Here is a 24,851-nt window from a genome sequence, read left to right on the forward strand (position 1 = left end):
CAAGTAATTATAGTAATTTGATATTTCCACTATATCCAGGAGCATAAGCAGTAGTTTTGTATTACATATGTCTTGGTTTTTAAATTTCATTTTTGTATTAGTTCATTTGTACTGTACTTACAGAAGTGTCTGTCCACAGCTGAGAGGGGAGAGAGTTGGTTTTCACCATAGATTGAGGACCTCTGGACTAATTATTTAGGTTCCTAGAGGAGAAAAAATATCAGACTGATAACGAAAAGTTGACAGGGATTCATTTTGAATAAAAGACACATCTTTTGATACTAGGAAAAAGCCACTTAGAAAAGGTGCAGGTGCATTTTTGTTTGAATGTATGAGGGGTCAGAGTTGAAGGAATTCAAACGTAAGAGTTTTTCTTCTGGAGAAGGTAAAATTTTAAGCTGAGAGTGAGCAGGATAGTCAAGGGCCTTGGGGAAGTAGAAGAGAGGAACAAATATAGGATAGATGATGTTAGGAATAGGGAAATTAATAGACCACAGCCAAGGGTCTCAAACAAGGTTGCTATCATTTAAAATTTTTTAGTAGCCACAATCTACAGTTTCCTCTCCAGTAATCTTCAATAGCTCAGGTATAGAAGTGGCTGATTGATTAATCAGAAGTTGATATTTTGCAGAGAAAAGGCAATGGAAAAATACAGAGTTCTTAATGAATGGAGATGTGTGGTGTGTGGAACTGAGAGGTTGTTAGATGCCAGAAATGAGAGAAAGTCATGTGTAGAATAGCCAAATAGAATGAGCACTAAAGAGAAGGAATTATTTTATACAGGTGGACAAATAAGTGTCTGAGAGGGGCAAACGGGAGCTTGGAAAATGAGGGCACTGCATGAGAACCTAAGGCTTATGAAGTTTAAAAGAATTGAACCGACCCTGTTTGAGAAAGTACCAGAGAAGCTGAGTCTTTGGGGAAAGGGGAAAGGGGAGTCATAAGTCTCAGGAAAAGCAGAGGAGAGGAAGAATTTTATGATGAGGCTGAGGTTTTACGAGAGTTAATTGACAATGTAGGAGGAGTTTTGGAAGGACAGTGGAGAGAAGAATCCAGAAAAAAGCATTCAACAGCATGAGGATCTGTCAATAGGTCTGCGAAGTTGGGGAGGGGATAATTGCATTTTGACTATTTACAGAAGCTGATAGAGATGAGAGGCCCAGATGTTTGACTTTTCTGAAGGTTATGGTTTTCTGAAGGACTGGACATTCTGAATGAGATCCTAGACAGAGTTGGGAACTGATAAAATTAGTCCAAGGATTGCAGTCATTGGTCATTGTTCAAAGAAATTACTATGAAGAGCACTCTTCTCTCATAAACCAAGTAAAACCTTTTGCACTTTGTACCTAAAGCGTGGTAATATAACCTGGATCATTTTCAAGATAAGAATTGCAGAAAGTGCAATAGGGCTCTTAAAATATTTATTTTGTCATTGACTGGGACTACTACATATTGAATGCTGGATATCTGATAGCTGTGAAACAGACTGAGAAACTAAATGTTTGTTTTCTTGTATTCTGTATCAACATGGCATATAGACACTCCATCTAAAAGATATATAACATTTTTGTAGGTGCAGGTACAGATTTATGAAGAAAAATGAAAGACCCAACCCTGTTTTACACCTTAAAAATAAGAAAATTCTCTGTCAAAAGAGCCATTTCTGACCCATTTGGTTCTCTGAATATTACTTTGATAAGAATTTTGAAGGTCTAGTCCAAGGCTTAAGTCAATATCGAGACCACGGAAGCAACCTAGCCTAGAAATGATTCCCATTTGTGAAGTCAAAGACTAAGGGCGGATGAATACAAGCTGCGAAAAGTCTTAAATTACTCTTGACGATTTTTGTGGTTAGGTAAAGCATAATAGATCAAATAGTTAAGGATAGGTTAAGGCCCGCTGATTTCATAGGTGCTATTAGATTGAGAGAGCCGTGAATCTGGTTTCTCAGGAAAGAAGGTGGCGGGCATTTCGAAGGAACTCAGCTAATTTATGGATGTCTGCCATACAGCACAGTTTGGGATTTGACCTTTTAAAAACAGCATGGAATATGCATTGCTCCTGGGAAAAATATTACGAAAAATTATACTTGTGGTGAACAGTTATGCAAATATGAGGGCAGGCTGTGGGATTCTGAATTAAATTTTCTTACTCAGAACATTCTTCAGTTTTGGAAAGTTAATTAGCTATCCTATCCGGAGTTATTGAACTCCAACTCGGCAGAATTCTGGAACTCTACTATTACAAAAAGACTTCAATGAGAATTTGTGACCAGACATTTCCTTTCATTGAAGTCATACGAACAACATAATGTTCTGAACTGAACACTGTGCCTTCCACTGACATATTTTGTAGTCTAGTTTTTGGTGAAAGCAAAAATGAGGGAGTGCTTTAAAAACTTATTTTAATTCTTTTTTTCAGTTGACTCTTATAAGGACCACTTAAAAGCATATTGCTAGTGGGTCAGAACAGCCTGTCTTTCTGTTACCTACGCTCTGAGCACTCAAATCAGGGTTCAAGTCAGATTATTTAGGAGATAGAAAATAATAAAGTTTTTTTTTTCATTCCCTGATTTAAAACACAGAAGTAAAAGCTGCACACTCTAAAGATCATAAAAGATGACTTATGCTATCATTGTTAAATCCTTGCAATATTTTCATTCATTCATTTAATAACAATTTACGGTGCTGTTTTTGAAGTCAGGTTTGCAAGCAGTAGCATTAAGATAATTGATTTACAAGAGAATTTATCTCTTAAGGATGTCCACCTCAGAGATGGAAAAAACCTGAAAATATTAATCAATGGTATCGGTTGCCTGATCAGTAAGTTGAGTCAAGTCATACTTAGATTTATCCTACAAGCTGCCCTTAGACAATAAGAAGTTGTGGCTATGCATAAATTAGATTGGATGTTTCCTTCTTTGATTAGCGTGACTATCTACAGATGTATGTGCTCTCTAAGGCAGTAGTCTTCTCACTCCAAATCTTCCATGAGCAAGGTTTTAACAGGGCCGTTAATAATCTAGCAACCAGTCACATGTAATGATTATGCCTGCCAGAGTGTATTAATTATAAGAGCTCAAGAGATAATCACTTGGGGCCCAGACGCTATATACATTCATGTATGCATCACATGTAATACTCATACATTATGATGTTCTTTTGTCGGGTAGATAAATCAGGATGGATTCCACTATTTGAAATTAGCCTCTGATATTAACTAGTGCCAACTTGCTAGTGCCTCTTCCAAAGTTAGATTTTAGGATAGCTCCAAAAAACGAGATCAATTTTAAATACATAATGTTAAACACCAAAAAGGGAGATTGTTTATGAAATTAATTATGGGAGCTATTCCTGAGCACTCCTGATTTGGTAGAGTTAGTATATAAATCTAGCACTAGTGCTGTATACTAACGTTGTGAGGTTGGGAATGGACATGGGGTGGAGAATAGGCTTACCTCTAGGGATTATCCTGTTACAATAGGAGTTGAGTAATCACATGGAAGCAAAATAAAAAAAATGTGTTTCTAATATGTTATGAAAGATCTTATATCCTTTATGAAACTAGTGGTTGTGTTTCTCTGGGAAATATTTCAGAAATAATAGGGTTTTCTTAAAGGAATTGGTGAATAACTGTTAGCATATGTTATCTTAATTCAGTAAATAGTTCCTTAAGATCTCAAGAAAAGAATCGAATTTCTCAAAAAGAAAGTAGAAGATTAATAAAAGTCAGCTGTACTAAGAATGGGCCCTAATTCTCTTAACATCCCAGACTTCACTCTATATAAAGTCTGATAATTAAATGGTGGTTACAGCCTGTGTGCTTATAATTTAAAGACTTTGGCAGAGAATTGCAGATATTGTTTGCTTCAAGTAATCAAGTTTGAAGATAATTAGTTTCTTGTTTGATTCTGAAGTTTACATTCTACAACTATACTCTGTTTCCCAACAATGCAACTCTTATCCAAAAGACACATTGAACCATTTTGTCAGGAAATACTTAGATATAAATATATAATTCTATTACTAAACAAAAAATTCTTAAATCCATGGTGATTTTCTTTTCTCACTTTGATAGTAAAAAGCTTTTAAATTATGTTTTGCTGTATTATTTTTAATGAAAAATTATTGATTAAAGTGTTGGTACAATTTTTATTTACAAATTCAGTGACCAAAAAAATATTAAAGGGAATAACATCAAAAGGACTTTTCTGTGAGTTTGCCAAATACAAAACCAAATTAAAAAATAATTTAGAGGAAAATAAAATTCTTAATGCTTTAAAATATATTGCTATGTGTATAGCTGTCTGAATGTCAAAATGCGTGATCTGTTGCCTTTAAAATCTAAGGCCCCAATCTAACTTTTAAAAGAAATTCAGAACAGTGTGTATATTCCCACAAAGAAGGATTTTTTTTTTGTTCACTGTAATTACTATGTCAAAAAGGAAGATTGTTGAAAAAAAGAATTAATACCTAATAGAAAGGTATCAAAGTGAAAAGCACTTAATTAAGTACACATTCGGTGACTTTATAAAAGCAAAGTCCCAACTGTCCTGTCAACTTACCTTGACATACTTCAGTATGCATCTCTTAAGAACTATAGAAGTTTCTTTATAAAGATTTAGTTTCTATATCTAAATTTAAAATTTGTGGGTTCTTTTCTATTTCTTAGATAATTTCTCAATTCATAGTGTCCTCATTACTTCAAAAATAGACCATTATTTTGGTGAATTATACAAAATGTGATTCCACATATCTCAATGTGTTGTGTCTTTGTATATTTATGCATATTTATTAATTATTGACTTAGTAGTCTTTTAACAATTTAAAACAACCTTTCATTCTAGAATGTAGTTGTCCTCCCAAGTGGGTTTTGTTTTTCTAGACTGCTTGAAATAAAAGCAGAAACCACATTAGCAGTGGGAGAGTGATGTAATGTATGAGCTGCTAAAGAAAGGATCCAGGTTCTGATTCTACTTCTTGTAATAACTAGATGGATGAGAAGTTATAGATATAAACCTTTATGTAAGTTTCCACTTCTAAAATTCTGATGGAGGATGTTGATTTGCAATAATTTTTGTGCTTTCTGAAATAATCTTACCTATCATATTGGATTTTCCGAAAATATAAATAAGAAAGTTTTGTAGAAAGGGGAAACTTGTACCATACAAATAATATAGATGGAAATAACAATTTTAATTTTAAAAAGTGTTGCACAATTGTTTTTTAACCAAATTCATGGAACTTTTACCTCAAAGGCCACTTTTCATGTGCAGTATACACAATAAAAGAAGTCCCTCCACTCATCTAGCTATAAAGTTAACTGCAATTAATTCTCCATCTTAGTATTTTCTGATTAAACTTCTTTTTCTAATGCTTTTCAGTCCTTGGGTTATTTTCTTGGTCCTTCAATAAATCCATTAACTTAACAGGGGATGAGAAACAGAGAAGACGGTACCCATCATCTGTCAAATTTGTTAACATATTTTAAAGCAACTTTGCTAAAATGCCCAGAAGGACAACATGTGAAAACTACTGGCAAAACCACTGTTCTTTAAAACATGACCAAAACATTTAATGTATTCATGTTACCTCTGTTCCCGTGGAGAACTCACAGTTGGCTATAATACTCATAAAATGAGGTGCCAGGCCTCAATGTAGAGGTAAAGAAAAGTAATCCCTGTTTGTATGTGTAAAATTTCTTCCCATATTTTTATTAAATCAGTGACTTACACTACGTAATGTCAATGCCTACAGACATTGGTAGTATTCTTGACTTTAAAAAAATTGATTATAAGAACTGATTTTATATTTTGGTCAACAGATTTTCCACATGACGTATGACCTTGCCAGTGCGGTAGTGAGAATTTTTAACCTCATCGGCATGATGCTCCTCCTATGTCACTGGGATGGCTGTCTTCAGTTCTTAGTGCCGCTCCTGCAGGATTTCCCACCAGATTGCTGGGTGTCTCTAAATGAAATGGTTGTAAGTAATTCGTATTATTTTCTACTCTGCATCTTCAACGTTTTGCCAAAAAGTTCTAAGTATTTATGTTAGAATGATCTAATTTCTCCTCCATAAATGTTTAGAGACGACTTAATTTTACTTCCATGATATAAAATCAGATGTTGTTTCTTTCTCTACAGCTAAGTTTCATTCACATGAAATGTCCCTGGGATGTATATGTTACAGCATCTGTTTTTAGATATCTTACTCTGTGTATGTTGACACATTTTATTTCAAAGGTACACGAACTAACACACAAACATACATAACCATAGAACAACATTCTTTTAAAAATGCCTACTGCTTGGAATAACTCCATCTATCTTTCAAGTTGATTCTAGCATTTACAATGTTAAAGACATGCAGTTCTAGGCGTTGTTAAACATACAGAGACACGTGTAGCAGTATAAATGCAAATGAGATATGTTATGATGTGCAGTGATATTTCAGATAGTGCTTCTTTCTAGGGAATATTTCATGGAAAAGATAGCTTTTAAAATTCACCTTGAAAGATATGTAAATATAAAAATTGTGAAATATAAATTTTGATTCCCATAGTTAGATATATTCATATTCACATTTAATTTTAAGAGTATATGCTTTGATCTACATAGTGCAACACTCACAAAGGAATTGAAACATAGCAAATATTTCTAAAGTATATATTCACAAATATTTGTTCATAAGTACATATAATCGCAAATGTTTATAGGTAAGTTTTAGTATTTTCTTCTTGCGTTACATTTTAGTTACATTACATTTAATGAAATGTTGTTTAAATTAACTTCATTAGAATAGAATTCTTTTATGTGTGACATTTTATGGGAGATAAATTTTATGTAACTTTCACAAGATTTTAACTTTAGCATAAATCAGATATCTTCTCTTTTCCCAAACTGTTCTATTATTAATTTCTTAATTTATTAATGTAAAAATGACACAGACTTCTTAAGAAAATAGATTTGTTTTTTTTCCTAATACTGTAGCTCAGACTTTGTATGTGAAGGAAAGAGAGGCTTACATTACATGTTAGGAAATATGGTCTTTTTTTCTTTACTTTCTATCCTCTGGCCGACTTATTTCCTTCCCTCCCTCCTTTTCTCCCTATCTCCCTCCCTCCTTCCCTCCTTTATTCTTTTCACTCCTTCCTTTCTTTGAGACCTGGTATTCACCTGGATCCTTCCTTCATTTCACTCGTATCTGCTTAAATGTCATTGCCTCACAGAAGCCTTCCCTGACCACCTTACCTAATATATCACCCAACTGGTTTATATTTTATCTCAAAAGAATTTAATACACACATGCACATGCCTGCACACACACACATGCAAGTATTTGTTATTTATATTTTTCTGTGTCTCCCACACCAGAATGTAAGTTCTATTAGGTCAAAAAATTTGGTTTTCTCTGTACTTTATCTCCAGTGCCTACAACAGTGCCTGACACAGTAATTTGTTATAACCTAGTCACTCATCATCAAAAGTTTACTTGAGAAATCTTCTATATTTTCTGTATCTCAAAAACAACGCTAAGAGTTTGATCAGCTCACTTTTCAAATCTGTGAAATCTCCTTAATGATACATCTGTCACTTTTACTTGTCACTGAGGAAGCAAGACACTATTAAGATATTTGGGAGTGGGGAAGCAACAGCTCTATAATCTGGCTACCGACTGAGTGACTAGTGTAAAAACACTAGCACTACTGCCAAAACATGATTCATCATTGGCACCAAATAATATTTAAGTTTGCAAATAATTATTATTTCAAATTTTCTCTTGGTATCTTTCCAGAAAATAGCAATTGTCTTCATTGAAAAGGTATGGGAACTACTTTTGGGTATCCATAAAATGCATATAATTGTGTAATTATAATGTAGGGCAATATATTACTTAATATATCTAGTGGTATGCACACAATGAAAAATTTTTAATGTCTTGATGATTTTTCTTAAAACATGTCTGCATGTACTTGTTTGTGTGTGTTTAACCTGACATAGCCAAACCTTTATTATATCCTGATGTTATATATATATAATACCTTCCCTGAATTTGCAATTTGCTTTTGGATCTTTTTCTTTTTGGCTGCAGGTTTACTTATGAAATTGGCTCTTATATTCATTCTCTTTTACGTAACATTATTTCCATGTTTAACTCTAATATGGAGGGTAGGAAACAGTTAAGTCTATGTCCAACGGTAAAGACTAAAAATTCTTTTGTGTTGTGAATATTAGTGACACGAAGGAGATAACAACATGAAAAAAGGCAATCTTTACGTCTATAGAGAATCTCGATGGTGTTATTTGACCTTGACGATATTGTCTTCTATCCTAATGCTATTGAGTTCTAGAAAACTTTTCATCACAACGAAACAAAACAAAGTGTATTTACACACAAAGGGAGTTATAAAGGAGAAGTAGAAGTCCAACATAAGAAAAAGCACCCTACATTTATATATCGTGCTTGCCGCATACAAGCCCTGTGCTTTGAAACGTGCTGCTTTATTTGGTCCTCACAGCAGCAGAATGAGATAAACACTATTACCTCCCATTTTGCAGTTCAGAAAAAGGAAAATTTTAGAAGTTAAACTTATCGTCTAACGTCACACAGGTAGTAGATTATAAAACCAAGGTTAGAATGCATATCTGACTCCATAATTTCTGTTCTAAATCACATTGGAATATCTTGTGTTGCATAGATAGCAAAAAACAGTTAAGAAAAGTAGTTACAAAAGAATGAAACCTGTAGTCAACGTACAGCAGTTGGTGTTGAAAGTCACTTGAAAACCAGCATTTGAGCTCTGACACTAAAGATTGGCAAGACGGATATGAGACGTAGATGTAGAAAAACAAAATCAAATTGGGGAGAAAAAATTGAAAAGCTAGATCAGGAGGGATGCAGGACACAATACTAGTCATTCTTGAGTACAGATTTGGCAATTATGCTGTGACATTTGACATTAATACTAAATGATTTATGATAAAGATTTGGGTGTTCAGCAAATTCCTTATGCATTTTCTTTTTCATATCTTGCATTCTTAAATGATTTATATCCTTAAATGTTATTTTAAATTCCTCCTTAACCATATTTGCATTTATATCTACATCCTTCTGTCTCTATATGTATTTTAAATTCTTCTAAAACACATTTGCATTTTTATCTATATCCTTATCTATATGTATATTTTAAATCCTCTTTAACTGTATTTGCGTTCATATCTATATCCTTATCTGTATCTATATATCACTAGCTAGTTCTCCATATATGTCCTATGATGAGAAATTCGTACTCAATGCTATAACCATTCTATATCTTTAACTGGTAATTTGTTCAATATATTTATTCTTATATTAACTGTTTCTAACCTTCATTTCATTCCATAGTAATGGATTCAGTTTGTCTCAGATAATTCCTTTGCAATCTTTATAAATTCCTTACTAAGATAACTTTTTAAATGCTATTTTTTAAAGGCAATCACTAACCATGGTGAATGACTTGAGTTGATGAGGTAGGAGATACTGACTTGCAAAATGCAGCTTGAACAGGACTTAATCTTGCTTTGCATTTGTAGTCCTTACTTTTGTTTCATCCAAGAAATGTTTGAATTTTAGGATTCTGTCTGAATGTAAATCCTGTGTTTGTCAGATAGTTAATGTCTAATAAAATTAATTTTGAAAATCTAGTCATTCCCATGATATTGTGACTATGTTTTTAGGTGTATCACACTAAAATTGTAGCAGTTCATTATTAAGGTAATGGTTTTTGGTTTAAATTATAAATGTCATTAAATATTCATTTTAAGAATCTAACTAATAAAAACTATGATGCATTTGAACTTGCATGTTGGTTTTGACATAACTTGGGACATGACATTACAGAATGGAAAAAGAGAGATTTGCAGCTGAGTAGTACATTCCAAGAGCAATGTGTCTTTAATTGAAGTCTACAGGCTTGCTCTCAGGGAGTCCACAGGTTTTCTCCCAGCAATCTTGTAAAGGTATGGATACATGTTCACAACAATTTGGAAGGTTTCAACCTAAGTATACTATGAATCTAGGATCATCTGAATGCCCTAAATAGGGAGTTTGGATTTGCTTTTGTAGTTAAAGTGCGTCATGCCATGAGATGTTATATAAAATAATTCTGGCTTATGGGCTTGATAAGTAAATGATCCATTTATACCAAATGAGGGCTAAATGACACCATATTAAATGTTGTACAAAATTTTCCCCATAACCATAATGAAGTAATGGGTTGGAAAACCAAGTCACTCATTACATAGCACACAAATGTATATTAGGTTGTTAAACTACATAAAACTTGAGCCATAATAGTCAGCACTGTATTTACATTGTATGCAATCATTTAGTATCAACCAAGCAACATCATCCGTAACCATACATTTACATTGATACGTTTATTGGTGTATTATTTTGTCAGTATTTGACTTGTAAATTGTTGTTTGCTTTAAATTTACGAAAGCTATAAGGCTAAGAAACATATCTAGTTTTATACTTACAGCTGAGTAACATCATATTCAAAATAATTTAAACCATCTCAAGCATCGTTCATTATGATGTTTTATTTTGTTGTGATTTGAAGGAAACTAAGCATTATTTCATCTTGAGAGATGCCCTTCTAGAGGGCAGGCAATATGCCTTATAAGTGTCTGCACACCCACAGATCCTATGCCAACCTTGCATATGTTGCTAAAGAAATATTGTTTATAACCGAACAGGTAATTATCAATAGTATTTGAAAATTACGTGTAAAAAAGTTATTCTATTATGCATTTTAAATATTTTTCCTTGCATAGTTTTGCTTTAGTAATTTGTACATCAAATTATTTCTTCAAAGGTAAGTAATCACTTGATCAAATCATGGGCAATACAACATACTTGAAATTTATGAAGTCCAAATTAATCAGCTCCTAATGCTTTTCATTTCTGTGTAAATAAGATAACTATTTTCCTGAAAAAAATTAAGATGATGTATGAACCCTCCTAAGGATACAGAGAAAAAAAGAGATATAAAATGTCTGGAAGGGTCTAATTAATAAAATCTATGTGGAGAAAATAAGAAATTTGATTGGAAAATCTAGATTACTGCTCAATTTTATTTTCATTTGAGACAATGTGTCAGGGACACTTACTAATAACCAAATAGTCACACACTTTCCACATTTTCCAGTTTCCTTCCAGTTGGAAGGGGCCCTGTGGTAGTTATGGTCAGTGGGCCCTGAGTGGTGGTATCATATTTCACTTATAGGTCTAAGCATTCAAAAGCTGGTCTGCAACCCTCCAGTTATTTTTTTCCTCTCCAGAGACATGTCTTTTAATTTGCCACCCACAGCATAGCATAGCTTATCCTGACTTATCTAGACAGCAGAAAAGGAGGGAAGAAACTGTCAGAATTGAATTTAGAGACACATTCTAGAATTGCCTCTGTGATTTTAGGTAAATAACTTGCCTGTACTTCAGCTATGAAATGAGTGTATATTATTTATTCTTTCATTTAGGTAATCTTATTGAACACCTGCTTGGTGCCAGGCATTATTTTAGGAAATGAACATACAGTAGAGAAGGAGATGAAGTCCCTGCCCTCATAGTGCTTACATTCTTAATAGCTTTCAGTCATAGCACTTCTTTCTAAAGGTACTGAAAAGGATACAGAGATTAAAAAATTAGATTTTCTTAAAAGGCTATCAGAAAATGTACTATCTCATCTACAAGATCTTTCATACAAACCTCATGGTAACCACTAAACAAATAATTAGAACAAAGACACAAATTAGAAATAAAGAGAAAATTAAGAAAACTATAATAGAAAACTACCTAACTGAATTGGTAGTCTGAAATACATGGGATGAGAAACAAAGGAAATGCAAAAGAATCAGAAAATGAGAGATAAAATGGCAGTATTAAGCCCTCATATATCAAAAATCACTCTAAATGTAAATGGACAGAATTCTCCAGTCAAAAGACACAGAGTGGTCAGACGGATTAAAAAACAAGACCCAACAATATGCTGCCTCCAGGAAACAAATCTTAGCTCCAAAAACAAATGCGGGTTCAGAGTGAAGGGATGGAAGATGATACTCCAAGCTAATGGCAAGCAAAAGAAAGCTGGTGTTGCCATACATATAACAGACAATGTAGATTTCAGGATAAAACAGGTAATGAGAGACAAAGAGGGGCAGTATATAATGATAAAAGGGACACTCTGCCAAGAAGACGTAAAACTTATATATATATATATATATATGCACCCAACACAGGAGCACCAAAGTACATAAAGCAACTATTCACAAACTTTGGTTCTTTGAGATGATAAACAAAATTGGCAAACCCTTAGCCAGACTCACTATATAAAAAAGAGAGAAGGTGGCGCCGGCCCTGTGGTGCAGTGGTTAAGTTTGCATGTTCCACTTCAGTGGCCTGGGGCTTGCCAGTTCGGATCCCGGGTGTGGACATGGCACTGCTTGGCAAACCAGGCTGTGGCAGGCATCCCACATATAAAGTAGGGGAAGAAAGTCACGGATGTTAGCTCAGGGCCAGTCTTCCTCAGCAAAAAGAGGAGGGTTAGCAGGAGGAGGATTGGTAGCAGAAGTTAGCTCAAGGCTAATCTTCCTCAAAAAAAAAAAAGAGAGAAGACTCAAATAAGTAAAATTAGAAATGAAAGAGGAGAAATTACAATGTGTACCACAGAAATACAAAAAATTATAAGAGAACATTATGAAAAACTATATGCCAACAAATGGGACAATCTAGAAGAAATGGATAAATTCTTAGACTCATACAACCTCCCAAAACTGAGTCTGGAAGAAAGAGAGAATCATAATTTATCAATCACAAGTAAAAAGATTGAAACAGTAATCAAAAACCTCCCAAAAAATAAAAGTCCAGGATGAGATGGCTTCTTTGGAGAATTCTACCAACATTCAAAGAAGATTTAATACCTATCCTTCTCAAACTATTCCAAAATATTGAGGAAGACAGAACATTTCCTAACACATTCTACGAGGACAACATTACCCCGATAACAAGGCCAGAAAAGGACAACACAAAGAAGGAAAACTACTGGCCAATATCGCTGATGAACTTTGATGCAAAAATCCTCAACAAAACACTGGCAAACCGAATATAGCAATACATTAAAAAGATCCTACACCATGATCAAGTGGAATTTATACCAGGGACACAGGGATGGTTCAACATTGGCAAATCAATGTGATACACCACATTAACAGAATGAGGACTAAAAGCCACATGATCATCTCAATAGACATAGAGAAAGCACTTGACAAGATCCAACAGTCAATTATGATAAAAAATGTCAATAAAATGGGTATAGGAGGAAAGTACCTCAACATAATAAAGGCCATACGTGAGAAACCCACAGCCAACATCACGCATAATGGGGAAAAACTGAAAGCCATCCATCTGAGAACAGGAACCAGACGAGGGTGCCCACTCTCACCACTCTTATTCAACATAGTACTGGAGGTTTTGGCCAGAGCAACTAGGCAAGAAAAAAACATAAAAGGAATCCAGAAAGGCAATGAAGAAGTGAAACTCTCTCTGTTTGCAGATGACATGATTTTATGTGTAGAAAACCCTAAGGAATTCATCAGAAAACTATTAGAAATAATCAGCAACTATAGTAAATTTGAAGGGTGCAGAATCAACTTACAAATAAGTTGCATTTCTATACTTTAATAATGAACTAACAGAAAAATAACTCAAGAATACAATCCCATTTACCATCACAACAAAAAGTATAAAATACCTAGGAATAAATTTAACCAAGGAGGTGAGAGACCTATACAATGAAAACTGTAAGACATTACTGAAAGAAATCAATGATGACCTGAGGAAATGGAAAGATATTCCATGCACATGGATTGGTAGAATAAACATAGTTAAGTTGTTCATGCTACCTAAAGCAATCTACAGATTCAGTGCAATCCCAATCAGAATCCCAATGATGTTCTTCACAGAAACAGAACAAAGAACCCTAAAATTCATATGGGGCAACAAAAGACTCTGAATAGCCAAAGCAATCCTGAGAAATAAGAACAAAACTGGGGGCATCACAATCCCTGACTTCAAAATATACTACAAAGCTACAGTAATCAAAACAGCATGGTACTGGTACAAAACCAGACATATAGAACAATGGAACAGAATTGAAAGCCCAGAAATAAAACCACACATTTATGGGTAGCTAAGCTTCAGTAAAGGAGCCAAGAACATACAAGGGAGAAAGGAAAATCTCTTCAATAAATGGTGTTGGGAAAACTGGACAGTCACATACAAAAGATTGAAAATAGAGCATTATCTTTCACCATACACAAAAATAAACTCAAAGTGGATCAAAGACTTGAAGGTAAGACCTGAAACCATAAAACTCCTAGAAGAAAATATAGGTGGTACACTCTTTGATATCAGTTGCAGAAGGATCTTTTTGAATACCATGTCTACTTGGACAAGGGAAACAAAAGAAAAAATAGGGGCTGGCCGGATGGCACAGTGGTTAAGTCACGCTTCCCACTTTGGTGGCAGCCTGGGTTTCGCTGATTCAGATCCTGGGTGTGGACCTACACACCTCTTGTCAAGTCATGCTGTGGTAGGCATCCCACATATAAAGTAGAGGAAGGTGGGCATGGATGTTAGCTCAGGGCCAGTCTTCCTCAACAAAAAAGAGGAGGATTGGTGGCAGATGTTAGTTCAGGGCTAATCTTCCTCAAAAAAATGAATGAATAAATAAATAAAAAATAAACAAGTGGGACTTCATCATACTAAAGAGCTTCTGCAAGGCAAAAGAAACCAGGAACAAAACAAAAAGACTGTCCACCAACTGGGAGAAAATATTTGCAAATCATATACGCAACAAGGGGTTAATCTCCATAATATATAAAGAGCTCACACACAACTGAACAATTACAAACCAAACAACCTGATAAAAAAAAAAATGGACAGAGGATGTGAACGGACATTTTTCCAAAGAACTTATACAGGTGGCCAATAGGCACATGAAAAGATGTTCAACATCACTAGCAATCAGGGAAATGAAAATCAAAACTACAATGAGATATCACCTTACACCTGTTAGAATGACTTTAATCACTAAGATAAAAAATAACAAATGTTGGAGAGGTTGTGGAGAAAAAGGAACCCCCATACACTGCTGGTGGAAATGCAAACTGGTGCAGCCATTATGGAAAACAGTATGGCGATTTCTCAAAAAATTGAAAATAGAAATACCATATGACCCGGCTATCCCACTACTGGGTATTTGTTCAAAGAACTTGAAATCAACAATTCGAAGAGACTTATGCATCCCTATGTTCATTGCAGCGTTATTTACAATAGCCAAGATGTGGAAGGAAGCTAAATGCCCAGTGACCAATGATTGGATAAAGAAGATGTGGTATAAATATGCAATGGAATACTACTCAGCCATAAAAATAGACAAAATTGTCCCATTTGCAACAATATGGATGGACTTTGAGCGTATGATAAGTGCAGTAAGCCAGACAGAGAAAGACAAATACCACATGAGTTCACTCATGTGGAAGATTAACACATGGACAAAGAGAACAGTTTAGTGGTTACCAGGGGGAAGGAAGTTGGGGGGTGGGCATAGGGGGTGAAGGGGCACGTTTATATGGTGACTAACAAATAATTATGTACAACTGAAGTTTCACTATGCAATAAACTATTATGACCTCAATTTAAAAAATTAGATTTTCTAATTTAAAGAAATAAGAAATTACGTGCAAGAGCCTTTAATATGAATTTGAATTGATGCCTCTGAAATATACACGCTGCCCAGACTTCTGGGCGAGGGGAGAAATACTGCCGTCTTTCTGCTTGCTGAGCCCTGTACACTTGAAAATGCAGCCATTCTTAGAAACCTTTTGCCCCCCCTAATTTAGCCATCCAGAGAATGTTTTTTTCTGACTCACACAATGGTGTGTTAATGGCAGCCTTGTGTGGATTGAGATAAAGTCTATGAGGAGTATGAACTGAAGCATGGGGAGACACAAAATGGGGAGATATTTTTTTCAACTACTATCAGCTGGTTTTGGATCAGAAACCTTCAACAAAGAGTGGGGATTGAGATAGATCAGTCACTTCTAGGTCAAAAACATAGTCAAAATAAACGTGTGCTTGGGGCCTTGAGTAGAAAGAGATGTTTAATGATGTGTCCTATTTTGAGCAAATGATTTGAAAAAAAAGTAATACATATTATTCATATGCAAGCCCGTATATACAAGTAGAACATTGAAACTTAGGATGATTATATTATTATCTATTGATATTCTAGCAAATGTATAACAACAAAATTAAAATGGCTTCACTTTTTTTTTACAATCTCAATTAACCACTTAGATAATGATTGAAATAACATAACTGAGATAATATAACTAAAAAATGAAGTTAAAAATCTCCCAATTAAAAATATGTCTCTCCTCTCTTGAGGTCTGGCAATATATTTTAGATTTGAAATTCTATAAATTAGAAATTATTATATCATCGAGTTTTTTCCAAATAGAATGTATTGCCTTAACAAAATTTTTTGAAAGTCCTAACAAAAGGTAACTAATTTGCTGACAAGTCACTATGTAACTTTACTGAAAAAAAGAAAATGCATTCATAGCTTCTGCGAGTCATAATAACGAAGTAGGTCAGCAGTCTGCTGAGTGTCGTGATTCTCCTTTGCCGTCCTGTTTCTCCCTATTAAGAAAGACAGCCTGGTGACTGCTCTCTGTTGGATAGAAACACTACCTCATAGCAAAAGTAAAGCAATTCACATACTATGTTCCTCTTTCTCAGACGCGTATTCTTTTATGGGAACAAGCATATGGAAATAAATTCTAATCTGTTATTTTGTTTGCAAATGAAATGTGCATTTCAGCAAACCTTTAATATGAATTATACTTCCATAATAGAGAAGGATAAAGCATATTACTTAAATCATATATTGGCTATGACTACATTAAGTTGCTCTAGCAATAACAAGACCAATCCACAAGTTTCAAATATGTTATTTTTTCCAATACAGACTAGCTCGTAAATTTTAAGCAACAAATGGCTGGAGGAAAATTCACAAAAAGACTTTATCTAGCAAGTGACACCTATTAAAATTGGGAAAATAAAATATCTTGCAGTCCAATATTTTCTCCAAAAGAATAATTTACTAGCCTTCATTCTCCATCTCCATATATATATATAACGTTGTAGAAATTTTCACTGGTGTAGTATAAAGGTATATGTATTGCATTATCTCATCTATTCTGAATAAAATCAAAACACACTTCATTCCCATTTTGCAGATGAAAAATCTGACTCACAGAATTGTTACCTGGTTTACATAAAGCCAGAGGCAGATAGTATGAGAGCTGGTTATGAAATCCATGTTTCTCCTTGAATTGAATGCTGAACCTACCATAGCATTCTATTTCATGCACCCCAAAGAGCTTCATCCGTTATCAATTGTCAATTAATGTTTACAGAAAACAACTGTAAATAGGTTGCATCACTGGAAGAACTTGGAATATGTATGAAAAAAATTTTTAAAACTCATTGTGTATTGTATGTTGTGTTGGTTTTTAAGGTTTCTCCTTTTACTACTGCCATAAATCAAAAAGAATCTGACAAAGAAAGTATAACTCCTCATTTATTCTGAATTTCTCATTTACTTAGGTTTCACATGAGAAATATTGTATTAAATTGATGTAGGTTGGAATAAAATGGTAATGTTGTCTTCAACCTGGGAATCAATGGAATAGCAGGTAATCATTTCTGCCATATTGGTTCACATAGAGATATACGGACATTAGACATTTCATAGGAACACGAGCTCTTTCCAAAGAGACCGAGGTTATTTCTTCCTCTTTTAAGAAAAATAGAGAGAAATTTATATAGACCTGAATTAGGTAGGTTAAATCACCTGTATTCAGATAATTTTTGAGACAAGATCTGTTACTTCCCACAGTGAAGGGCTCTCTACAGTTTTTTGGGGTGTTTTTTTCTATTCCATTTCACCCTTTTTTCTTCTTCCCACTACCACTGATCTAAATAAGCTACTCTAGAAATTTATGGCAGAATCAGAGTTGACATGAAGAAAGCCATGTGCTAAGTGAGGGATATAAGAAAAAAATAACAGGAATGTTTTCTAAATCTTAGCATGAACATTTTCATAGTTCCATTATATACCCCATCATTTTTGAGAAGTATTTTGTTGTTTTTACAGATGTAATGTATTCTGGAAATAATTCCTATGAAAAATTGAATTTGGCTTGTGAATCTTTAGTCTATTCCAGTTATTTTACATATAATTTTACAACATGCCAATGAGAGTAGGCAACTTATCAGATAAGATTTTAAGAATATGTACTAGAATCATTGGCCAGTCTTCTCTATGCTTTGAGGTTCTAGAGATGAGTCCAATACTCTTCTAGTGTCACCAGCCAGGTGCCTCAGAAACATGGCTCCACCTAAGCAGGAGTTATTTACACCTGGCTCCATTGTACAATCTGCTGTCTTATACTCTATGCATAGAGTTATGAGAACATCCATCTGTGGATGGAACCATTTATTCTAAGTGTATAACCTTGATGATGAAAAATTATATAGGAAAATTTGAGAATTCACCATCATATCTTTGTTATTCATAAGAACATATATAGCAATGAACTACAGTAAATTCTCTATGGTCCTATAGCATTTTCTAGGGCATATCACAAAGTCAACAAAAATTTTCTCTAAATATGTTCTACAGATAGAGATAAATATAAATTATAATGTCTACTTATAATGTCTGCCAAAACAATTGATGTATATATACAGAGCATCCGTGCTAGCCTTTGCCATTGTGATCAATGTGGTAATCTAAGATCTTAATTCTTGCAAATTAGGGAAGGGCTTCCAGTAGAAAAATCTCACAAATATCAATTGCATTAAAATGAAGACATAATTCAGTTTGACCACCTCAATTTGCCATAAACTATGTTTTTGTTCTTTAGATGATTTTTAAAAACATTTGTGTTTGTTCTAAGGTCAGTTATTGATTCATATTTGTAAAAATTTATCTAGTTAAATGGAATTATAAGATGATTGGGGAAAATACCATTTCAGGTGGTACCCATTACTAGCTCCCACTGCTCCCAAACTAAAACTAAATCATTAGTGCTCCTTTAAATGATGATTACATTCTGTCTAGCACTTTTGTAATTCTGCTCTCAACTAAGTTATCAATTCTCAAGAGAAAAGGAAAAAAAAGTTTGGCACCGGTCTGTAATCAGTAAATATTAGGCACATCATAGTTTTTATTAATCTACAACATTTAGTGGAAGTCCTTCTCCTAAGGGTAACTTTCCATTTCACTCATCAGTGTTATTACTTATCTATAATTTTTGTTATTATTTTACCAAGTGATTAGAACTTTTAAAAAATAGCTCTTTAGAAAAGTGTGACATAAAGATTCAAACACATACAGATTTTCATAAAATGAAACATATAAGTATGGAAACCTCATAAATGATAGATCTGGATGCAGTTTATATATGAAAATTTATGAGAATGACATGTTCTAATATATTTCTCTATCATTTAATTTGTATCCCAACGCATTGTGTGAACAGACTAATTATCACAGTAGTTTAGTGTTCTCTAGGAATTAAATGACTGTAAAATTTGAAAGAGAAACAAAAAGGAGAATAAATACATTACTTTACAGAATAATGAAACAAAAAAGGTAGAAGTAGGCGATAGGAGCCAAATAGCTAATGCAATAAAGGTGGATTGCCTTTTCTCCCTTAGGCTGTGTTTCTGCCGTTGAGGCCATTCACCACTGTTACTAGATGTCTTTGAAGCCTGGCTGTTTCTTCCAAAGGGAAGGAAACTTATACCCTTTATCACAACCAGCTTTTGTTTAAGATCTTAATACAGTTTCATTTGCTAAGCTCTGTTCTTATTAAGATCTTTTATTTCTCATCTAGTATGTAAACAATATGTTTATGGATATATTTGTGCCAACTATTTTGTAATAACTTTTTACAATAATTCCTGTAACAGTTATAACTTCTACCAGGTATCTAATATTTAGTATATGCAATCAGGTATTATTATTTGGTTCTTTATGCATCTGGCAGTTTTGTGACATTCATTCATGCTTGGTAAATTGTCTATATTCAGTGATGAATAAAGAACTGAATAATCACAGTGTCATATTTTACAATGCTTTTTTACCTTTTAAAGGTACTTTTACATACAACAACCAATGTTATGAATATATTATGAATAAAGAAGGAGACATTCACAATATCTGTCAAAGGTCAATCAGAAGGTGGTGACAGAACGAGATCTAAGACAGCAGTCTTTACTTGTCCTCTCCCCTATTTCCCATTAATGCATGAATGAAGAGTTATTGACAACCTTCGATGAAGAAATCATATGCCCAGGTGATTTGGTAAAGTAGAAATTCCTTTTCCTTTCATTGTTTTCATAATATAGAGCTTACCAAAACCTCTCTGGAGTATATAATTTGAAGGCTAACCATGAGTAAAACCTATGGCTTTGGATTTTCAGTATTCTAATGCATAGACATAGGCAGAATGACACAAATTCTAAGGTAAATCATAAAATTGGGTGGGCTGGGATTTATGGATGAAATGTGGCTTTTTTAAAAGAAATTGACCTAATTGGAGGAGATCATACGTTACATAGGTGCATATCCACTGTAAATCTACCATGCTGGAGAAGATTAAAATAGAATGGTACAAAGAAAGCAATAAAGAGGTGTTATTAAAGGGCATACTAGAAGATACAAAACTAGTTGAATGAATGAGGATTTGCGGCACACCATAGCACTGGGAAAGGATATCATCGGTGATGGGGGTTAGACACTCTACTTAAAGCAGAATACTGTTGAAGTCTTGGCTTGCCTAATTGCAAGGTCAATTCCTAACACATAGCAGAAGTGATGAGAGTCTACTTCAACCAAAATTGAAGAATTCATTTGTTAGGGTTAAGTGATAAGAATCTGAAAGGAAACATGCAAGTAATCTTAAACTAAACGTGAGAAATGATATTGTAAAGTGATTAAGCATGGTCAAGCTCTGGAACTAGGTTGCTTAGATTCTTCTCTGGTTCTCTGATGCTTGCTAGCTGTGTGACTTTGGATAGGTGACTTAGACTATTTGCACCTTGGTTTCCTCATCTGTAATGTGAGGATGATAATTATATCTACTTCACAGAGTTTGGGAGTAAATGAAGGAGCTTATACATGCCATACGTATATAGAATAGTTCTTATTGACTTTCTCAGCCCAATAGACATAAGTTATTATTATTAGTTGTGGTTGTGTGTGATCTAGAGTTGATTTTTCTTCTCTACAAATTTATGTATAAGCCTCCCATTTTAAATAAGTTAAGATTTGGGGGCAGCCCAGTGGCACAGGGGTTAAGTTTGCACGTTCTGCTTGTATATGTAAGATATCATTAAAAAAGACATTTCTAAGTATGTATACCAGTCCACTATTTTCTTTCTGAGATGAACATTAGACTAGTACATGCACTTTATATAATGCAAGGCTTTCTTCAAGATTCTTCATGATAACTTATTATGAAGTATTTGGACTAAAAATAGAAAATAGATTTGAGTGGGTCAATAACCGGTTGAGTGAGTGTTTTCTACTCCCACACCCTAAAATGCAGTTAAATTGATTGATATCAACATAGGAGATGTTTAGTCAATGTCTGTACGATATGATGTCTTTTTAACGTATTAATAATAACCTGATTCAAGCCATCAAAGACACAACTAATACAAAGCAAAACAGACATGGCTAATATGCTGGGTTACAGATCCATATTCAAGAAGATCTTGTTACATAGGAGGATGAACTGAGGTTAATAGAATGGAGTTTTTAATATTTTTTTGATGTGGCAAAACATAGGATCGTATAATAGGATCAGAAAAAAACAGAGGAAAAGGATAAGTACAAGAATAAGACATGGCTCAGCTAAGAATGAGAAAAATACATAGGATTCTGGTGACTGTAATTTCAATATATGTCAATAATTAAGATAATGGCCATGTTAACTAAACAGGGCATTCTACCCAACAATATTTTTATAAAAAACTATTTAGTTTAATTTTGGGCATCAAATTCTAAGATCTTTTCCTTTTATAGGTAATTATTTTCTGACCAGATTATTGCTTGGAAGTGAAAATGTTCACTGGTTATCTACTTTTATTCCTGAAACGATGTTTTTAAAACTAATTGAGATCCATTTATAAATTAATTTCTGTGTAAGATAAATTAAGGACATTGTGACACATCATTAATTAACTTTGTTTTTCAATAGCCACTTTTCTCAAAGAACTCACTTCATTATTTAACAGAGTACTTAGGTATTAAGAAAATATTAAAGCATACCTACATGTTGTAGAAAACTACAAAGAGTGTAGCAGAAAGACGGAATTATGCCAAATTGAACAAAGGAGGGTTCATTATTTTCAAACTTAATCTTTTCAATTATATCAATAGAAAACAGAAATTTATTACTCTACATTGTGTTTTCCTTTGTAGTACATCTCTTACTGTGTAGCTGAGTTTAGTTAATAAATTGTAACATTGTAACAGATCACTCTGATGAACTCCTCGATTGAGGTACTTAGAAGTATGTGACCCTCCTTCCACAAACGTTAACGACTTGTCTTGTAAATATTTATTCCCTTTTCCTTTATTACTAGTAATAAAAATCTTTGAAACTGTAACAAAAATAACCTAGATTAAATATATCATTTGCCGGTTTCCATCTGGAGCACAAAGAAAAAGAGCAGCTTATTCTTTAACTTGCGGAAAGAAAGTCAGAAGGTACATATTTCACAATTGACTTCACTAAAAATAATGCCACCCCTAATATAATTGTGATGCATCTGCTTGTTTGTTTCATTGCTGATTATTTTTATTGCAGCCAAGTTATGGAAAATTGATCCTACAGCTTCATAAAAATACTTATCTCTTTATTTAGAGATAAAAAGAGATCATAAATTCATTCATCCTTTCTCTTTGAATGTATCATTTGTGGAATTAGATTTCTTTAGAGGATCCAGGGCAAATCTTCAAGAGAAGGATGTTACATCTACATGAAAATAAACAACCAATCAACCAAACACCTTTAATCAATCTCATTAATATTAATAAAAAACCTCATCAAAGCCTTTAAATAGCTCATTTTTTTTCACTTATTTCTCAATAATTTCATGCAGAAGAGTTGAATGGCAAGAGAAATAAGGAAAGTATATGAGATTTATTCTAAAAAACAATTCTCAACTATGAAATGAATGCCAATTCAGCCCAATCCTGTGCCCTACACTATGTTTCTTTGTAGCATCCTACAATTGAATTACAATGGTAATCCAAAAAACCTTGAATATCAAATAGCAATTTAACATAGTTTATAATATTCCACTTAATATGACAGGAAAGAAAAATCTTTCACCAACTTTGGAAACCAAAAATCCCTGCTACTATAAGCATCAACTGAGTCAACAAGAATAATCGGAAAACTTTGTTCTCTAAAAATACTATTTAATATTTGAACTTTACTGCACATAGAAAATTCTTTAATAAACACATGACAATTTGAGGCTATCAAGTTAAACTAGCTTTTGAAAAATAAATAAAAGATAAAGTGCAGTCAATTCAATCAAAGAGGATTACCCAAGCAATGTCTGGCCTAAGCAAATTGACTTCAGAATGGATAGCAAGCTTAAAAGCCTACAGAAGCCAATCTAGTAATATAGATTTGTGAATTAGACCAAGTGCAGGGCAAAAGGTCACCTCTTGCCTCTGGTGAACTAGGTAAAGCTTATCCTGTCTCAGGGACACAGCTTGTCCTCAATTTCAGCTGATAATCGTCATGTGGAAATTCATGTCCAGTGATGCCTAGAGTTATCAAGGGAAGCTGGATATTCAGATTTTTATAGGAAATGCCATAATTTTTTAGATGTGGTAACTTATACATATATATATAGACACAGATATGAAAAATGTATATTATTTAATTATAATACTTATGTATCATTTTACATAATTATTTAAAAATAATTTATGGTTAAAAAAATATTATGTGTTGCAAATAAAAATCATCAGCAAGCTTTATTTACAGCTAGTAGGCCATCCGTTTCCCACTTCTGAAATTAATCAGTTAGTTCATGGGGTTGAAACCAGGAATATGCGCTTTGCCACTACGTGCTTTGCTTTCTTGCTTCAGACTCAGGCCCTAACAGAATTCCTCCTCTCTCCTCCATTTACAAAAGGTAAAAGCCACCTGGGGAAAATGGGACAAAGGGAATTTGTCCACATTAGCAGCTCAGCCTGGACTTATCAGGTTATTTACATTACTTTGAATTTCCTTTTACATGAATTTAAGTGGTTTGGCAATTTGTTTCAATAATATGATAAATTGTCGAATAACTATGACTGAAAGAACTGGCCTAGATAAAATACATAAATAAAATTAAAAAGACAAGACAGACAAATTAGTTTAATACTGTCCAAGAGAATTCTTTGTCATTGCAAGGGAAAAGATAATGTGTTTGCAGTTATGATGTTACTGAAAAACTGCAAAAATTCACCATGCAGCGTCTGTTGAGAAAGGTTTTCTCAAAATGAATATCCCTTGTCTTCTTCACCCCTCATGTTGCCTACTGCTGAGGAATATCTGATGAGCAATCCATTAATTAAAAGATCAAAATCTAGAGCTTTACTGCAGCCATAGCTATCATAGACAGTTACAGGACTCAGGGGACCTGGAACTCAAGCTTTA

General features: G+C 33.7%; 1 protein-coding gene across 1 annotated transcript in view; it reads left to right on the forward strand.

Moving 5' to 3' along the window:
- HCN1 (hyperpolarization activated cyclic nucleotide gated potassium channel 1) overlaps positions 1 to 24,851 on the forward strand; it is a 368,187-nt gene that overhangs the window by 197,921 nt on the left and 145,415 nt on the right. Inside the window, exon 3 of the mRNA XM_023625674.2 lies at positions 5,824 to 5,985. Within this exon, the coding sequence (XP_023481442.1) occupies positions 5,824 to 5,985 (162 nt within the window). The remainder of the gene's footprint in view (positions 1 to 5,823; positions 5,986 to 24,851) is intronic.

Source organism: Equus caballus, chromosome 21 (assembly GCF_041296265.1).
Source record: "Equus caballus isolate H_3958 breed thoroughbred chromosome 21, TB-T2T, whole genome shotgun sequence".
Classification (NCBI taxonomy): domain Eukaryota; kingdom Metazoa; phylum Chordata; class Mammalia; order Perissodactyla; family Equidae; genus Equus; species Equus caballus.